The following is a 6431-nucleotide window of genomic DNA, read 5'->3' as shown; positions in this document are numbered from 1 at the left end:
TACATTATAAACTAGCATGTGAACCGATGTTTCATATGTTTTTTTTTGGTTCTTAGGTATCTTTTTACAAAAGAAAAGAAAATTATTTCTTTCAATTTTTCATTTTCCTTTCGCGTATCTAGTTTCAAAGAAAAGCTTATAGGGAAAAGGTAAAAACGTATCTACAGTATAATTATCAAATCCACACTTTCTTAAAATATAGAGGTAGATTTAATTTAGTCCTTAGACATATATATAAAAATAAATAATTGGAGAATGGTAGTATTATAAGTTATGTTAAATTTGGTTAGTTTAGTTCAAACTAAAAGGGAAAATATCCCTATGATGAGACAAAAGTAATGTGATAATGCTTAAAACTTGAGGTGACCTAAAATCTGTTATTTTCTTGCTGTTAAACTTTAATAATGAATATAGATTTTCATTTTATTTTCTTTTACCGCTACGCTAGCTCAAGAGTTAAAAGAGATGTTTGTGGAGTGTGGTCTGTCTAAAAACCATTTTTTTCCACATTTTGCCGCAATCTTCTTCCCCTCTTGGATAGAGCTCCACCCGCGCCCGCTTCCCGCCTTCCGATGCAGGTATTTTCAACAGCTACTTTCATTTTGAAATTCCAGCTGATAATCCTTTTACCTTCAACTGGTTAGTTCAGTTTAATGTGGGATTCTTTAGTTCCCTTTGATTTATTTTATTTTTATTAAGCAAAAATAACACCCTTTTGTTAGATTTTTGTTTTTGAGCACCTTTTCCTGTCTCTAGGATATTGATATTAGTTTTGTTTCACCAAAACTTGAAAGATGTTCTCATAGGCAATTATTCAAACACCTTGTATCTGTTTCCATAATTCATTCTTTTTAGTTTAATTTGGCTGAGTATGTAGAAGATAAGATTGAAACCTGAACTTTTTCTGAATATTGGGTTGTATGTCTTTAATGGTCTGTTTGGATGGAGACATTTGGACTTCAAAAGGAGACCTCAAACTTCTAGAGTTCAATTGAGTCATTCACATTTTAAGTGTCATTTGGAGTGAATCCTAAAATTAGAGCCAAACTGAGCTGTGATTTGAGTTTGTCTTTCAAATCCTAAAATTTTAAGCATATTCAAATAGGTGCAAAAAAATTTAAGCCTTTGAATTTGAAATAACAGGGACAATCTCCCCAAACGGGAGCTAAAACGTTTTTCTTGCTAAATTGTAAATTTTGGTACGGGGTAGTTTTTATCAATGACTAGATGAGAGTAAGAAAAATTTCTTTTGTATAGTTTGTGGGTCCTGATCATTAAAGTATACAGATCACCAAGACCTAATGTTCCATGCATAAACCTTCAGTCCGTGAATCTCACTTTTGAGGGAGTGCTGGATGATGAATTTTAGGTTGGATTGAATTGAAAGGAAAACCAGCATTTGAGAATTTGAAGAACCTCTATGAAATGTTTGCCTTTGCTGTGTAATTGGAAAAGTAGTGCTGTTTGCTTTGCTGCCTTAAATTGAGCTAGTTTGATTTAATATGTATTAGAAAAGAAAAAAAAAAAAAAGTAGCACTACCAGTATCCTCCTTTGGTTTCCCAAAATTTCATTTAATGTCTACTCTCTTGTTCACACCGAAATGATCATTGGAAAATTCTTGTCTTGCCTTGACCATTTTTCCAATCATTGAGTTACGGTCTAAACTTGCTCCGCCAAGCAAGCTGTTTTCCTACTTGTGTTTCATGGTTTTATTTATTAATTTGCAGGATTGAAACAGTTAGCCATCAGCTATGACCAATGCCTGCATTTCTAGATTCAGCAGCATTCAGAAAGCAGCGGTGCCACTTCCTGGCAGAAGCTATCACGGCATTGTTTTCTTGAGGAGCTTCTCAACTTTGGCAGCACCAAGTTTTCCTCTTATCAATTATCCTCCACCATCACAAGTTTTGACAGCGTGCCTGACCCAATCAAATGCTCCACAACGTTCTGATGAGTGGTTTGCCCTTCGCAAGGACAAATTGACTACAAGCACCTTCAGCACTGCTTTAGGATTCTGGAAAGGGAATCGACGAAATGAGCTCTGGCATGAGAAGGTATTCTCTCCAGATGTCCAATTAATACAATCTGCTAGCAGGTGCGCCATGGATTGGGGTGTTCTCATGGAAGCAGTAGCCATAGAGCGCTATAAAAGCATCACCGGCCGCGATGTGAGCTCACTTGGGTTTGCAGTCCATTCGGATGAGCGATTGGGTTGGGTTGGTGCCTCCCCGGATGGTCTCCTTGGATGCTTGCCGGGGGGTGGGATCCTGGAAGTGAAATGCCCATATAACAAAGGAAAGCCAGAAAAGGGGCTGCCATGGAATACTATGCCGTTCTACTACATGCCTCAGGTGCAGGGGCAAATGGAAATCATGGACAGAGATTGGGTTGATGTGTATTGTTGGACACCAAATGGGAGCACAATATTCCGTGTCTACAGAGAGCGGAGTTATTGGGAGTTAATGCATGGAATTTTGTGGGAATTTTGGTGGGAAAATGTGGTTCCTGCTAGGGAAGCTCTTTCATTGGGAAATGAGGAGGATGCCAAATCATATAAACCAACATCAACACACAAAAAAACCGGACTTGTGATTTCAAGAAGCTTGAAGTTGGCAGGTGAAGCAAAAATGTTGTGCAGGGATATTGCTGGTCATGTTGAATTTTTCCGCTAACGTGGCCTACAGCATTTTCAACGCGCAACCGAATGGTTTTGCCATGCAGTTATGTACATTGATTTTCTAGGGCCCATCATGTTGATGGCTAATTTAACGAAGCAATAGATCAGCTCCGAAAGATGGTTATCGGTTCAAGAATGTAAGGTGTCCCCACCCATATATGAAGGAGTCATTTTCTCTACAATGTTAGAGATCTTTGTCTTAGTAGAGGGTGAAATGGTGATCCTTTAACCGCCACTCCTCGAACGAAATACAGTCTTCCCATTGTTTATCTTCTTTAAGTCTCCATATTTATCAAAGGGAATTCCTATTTGTTGTTTGATATTTGAGCTATGCTAGGGCTGCACTATTCATTGAATGTAACATTATGCACGGTAAGGGACCGTGTTGTTGTAGCATTGTCTCTCCTTTTGTATATGCTCGTTACATTTGCCTCAATCTTATTTCAAAAGACGATGAACAATAGCCCTTGGGTCTTTGAGGAGCTTCTAAACTGCCTTTTGTTTTGTGAAGTAGCTGGCTTTATTTTCTAGAAGTTTGGCTATTGTTGGGCTTCTTATTTTGTTTTTTCCCCCTCTTGTGATACGTCTATAATAATCACGAAAGAGGTATTGATCTCTGCCTTTCTTCACGTGGCATGCCTCGGTCTAATACAAAGGCGGCTTAACCCTCATGCTACCAAAGCAGTCGCTTTAGGCCTCACAAAATTAGAGGCCCCAAAAGCTACTCTTTTTATATGTAATTTAAATATTTATTGTACTTATTATGTGATTTTTTTTGGTAGTTAGTTGAGAAAGTTATAACAAGAGTGAAAGATAATTAAATCTATACTTACTTTCTAGTTCTTCTCATTCCAGCTTGAACAAATTTTATTTATAGCTCTAGCTTTGTACGATATTTTTTCTCAAGGTTTCTGTAGCCACATTTCAAACTAATTAGATCGTAAAAAAATATAGTCGATTTGTTTTCCATCTTTGTAAATACAAATTTTCACATGATTGTTACTTTGAGAGACATTGATATATAGTAAGTTATGTTGACGGTCATGTGAAAAAAAAGAATCAAACTTAAATTTAATAAAATCTTATCAAAAGTCAGTAATGTTTCAACAAAGATTAAGTGAGTCGGTTACGTTGCCAAGATTAAATTGCATCTCAAAAAGTAAAAAGAATAAACTTTAAACAAAAATATCTAAAATTATTAAATAAATTTAAGACCTCTCTTATTACTGTCACGACCCTAAACCCGGACCCGATCGTGATGGCGCCTCTCGTGAAGACAAGGCCAGCCGACACATTCCCATTTCAATTTTAAGCAATTTAAAACCATAAATATTAAGCCTTAAACATAATAATAATAATAATCCCAAAATGATAAGTAATGAACGTTACGGTTTGCGAAAATAAAACCCAATACAGCCCGATACCGGGGTGTCACCAGTCATGAGCATCTATTAATATACTACAAGTCTGGAATGTCTACAAAGCTATTACAGAATAACTGAAAGAGAAAGAGATGAGATAAATGGGGAGAAGCACGGGACTGCGGACACCAAGCAACTACCTCGTGAACTTCGAAGTCTGCCGGGAGCTCTCAACTCTCGCTAGCAGGATCAGCAATGCCTGAATCTGCACACAGGGTGCATGGAGTAAAGTGAGTACTCCAACTTAGTGAGTAATAATCATAAATAAAGACTAAGAAATATGAAATCATGTAAGGCACATAACATGCTATAATGAAATAGTAAAAGCTAGTAAAAGTAAGGAAACGGTGAAAATATGCAAAATTCACTTTAGTTCAGTTTAAACTTCATAAAATGTATTTTTAACAATTAAGCAAGCAAATGACAGGCAAATAGGAAAGATAAACACATAAAGGATCGCCCCTCGGGCACAATATCAACAAATCTGCCCCTCGGGCTATATCTTATGATAGGAGTAAAAGAATACTAAGAGCCTGTTTGGCCAAGCTTCTGAGAGGCCAAAAGTACTTTTTAAAAAATTTAAGTTGTTTGGCTAAAACAGAAAAGTAGTTTTGGCCGGCAGCAGAAGTAGTTTTTCTGCTTTTGGGAAGAAGCAGAAGTAAAAAATTAATTTGTTCAAGACAAAACTATCCTCACCGTAAATTTATATTTTTCAAATTATTCCTTACTAATTTAAGTTTTTACTTTTTATTTTTGTTTCTAGTTTTTACCATTCTTTTAAAATTAAAGATATTATATACATGAATCATATTGTAACTTTCCAAATTCTTTATTGGCTTTTTTTGTTTTTGATTTTTTCTTGGTGTAATGTCTTGTAACTTTAACAATTTATCTTCTTCTTTTTTCACACTAAAGAAAATTATCTACGTCCTTCTTTGGATATCAATTCTCTTCCTACAAATAATCATTTATAATTTCTTCTATTATATACTATTAGTTCCCGAATCTTCAAAACAGTCATCAAATCTAATTTGTGAAAATTACGTATAAATAGGTAATAAATTTATAATTGCATCGCATAATCTATCTATCTATATTATTAAAAGAAGAAGAAAAACATCCACATTAAGCCAAGTGGTGGCCTCACAATAGGTCACTTGGCAATTTAGGACAAAGTTAGTAAGGTTATGTAATAATTAGTTCCTTTTTGAATTTAAATTTAAAAAAAAAAATTAAACTATACATTGTGTGTTATTAATAATTAGTTACATTAATATAAAGTCATCTCGTAGCATCATCACTAGGTTCTCGGCCTCATATCCACAAGCCACATCATGGCGTACATATCTCAGGCCCTCAGCCTTATAATCATAATCAGTGTTTTCTCACAATATAGGCCCTCGGCCTTACTTAGTCAGAATCTCACAGCCACTCGGACAACAGTAAAACATAGTGCTTAGCCCAAAATATCATTTAAAATATAAAGCAGAGTAAACATGGCTGAGTTATGAAAAACAGTAGAATATAGCATGACTGAGTTCAAGTATAAAGTCAAAACAGTGAGAAAATATCAATAAAAATCCTCTAAGGGTTCAAATAGTTGGCACGAATCCCAAATATGACATTCAGCCTAAAACATGATGATAGCAAAATAGTTTTCAGTCAAATACGCGGTAAAACAGTCATTCGGGATGGACTGTCACAATCCCCAATAGTGCACGACCCCACGCTCGTCATCTAGCGTGTGCGTTACCTCAATATAGCACACCGATGTGCAAATTCGGGGTTTCATACCCTCAGGATATCATTTACAATCATTATTCACCTCGATCCGGTTCAAACTCTAGCCCGCGACACGAATCGACCTCTGGATGCTCCAAATCTAGCCACAATCAGAACATAACCATTAAAATATGCTAAGGAAACAAAGCCCACTCGAAAATATCCCATTTACATCAAAAATTTCGAAATTGGTCAAATCCGGCCCTCGGGCCTACGTCTCGAAATCCAAAAAAATTAACATAAATGGAATCCTCATCCTCTCACGAGTTCATACATATCAAGAACATAAAAATCAGACCTCAAATGGCCATTCAAATCCCCACTCAAAGGTCTCTTAATCTCATGCCCTAATTACCTATTTTTGCTACTGATTTTCCATAAATTTCAGGCTTACGAATGTTAAAATTCATCATAGAAACAAGTTTTGGGTCCAAAAATCTTACCTCCATGAAATCCTTTTGAATTCCCTCTTCAATTAGCTCTCCAAAGCTTTCTTCCGGATGAAATATGGTGAAAACCCACTCAAAATCGCGAAGGGTACCTTTTTATA

The 6431-nt window shown here is 36.0% G+C and overlaps 1 protein-coding gene across 1 annotated transcript; it reads left to right on the top strand.

The window, feature by feature from the left end:
* Positions 1-485: 485 nt before the first annotated feature.
* LOC104239112 (uncharacterized) lies at positions 486-3136 on the top strand. Its single transcript, XM_009793644.2, has 2 exons — positions 486-578; positions 1729-3136. The coding sequence occupies exon 2, from the start codon at positions 1753-1755 to the stop codon at positions 2671-2673; it is 921 nt and encodes a 306-aa protein (XP_009791946.1). The 5' UTR covers positions 486-578; positions 1729-1752; the 3' UTR covers positions 2674-3136.
* The last annotated feature ends 3295 nt before the right edge of the window (positions 3137-6431 follow it).

This window comes from Nicotiana sylvestris, chromosome 5, assembly GCF_000393655.2.
Source record: "Nicotiana sylvestris chromosome 5, ASM39365v2, whole genome shotgun sequence".
Lineage (NCBI taxonomy): Eukaryota > Viridiplantae > Streptophyta > Magnoliopsida > Solanales > Solanaceae > Nicotiana > Nicotiana sylvestris.
Note: the sequence above shows the minus strand (reverse complement) of the source record. Positions and strands in the feature narration are given on the sequence as shown.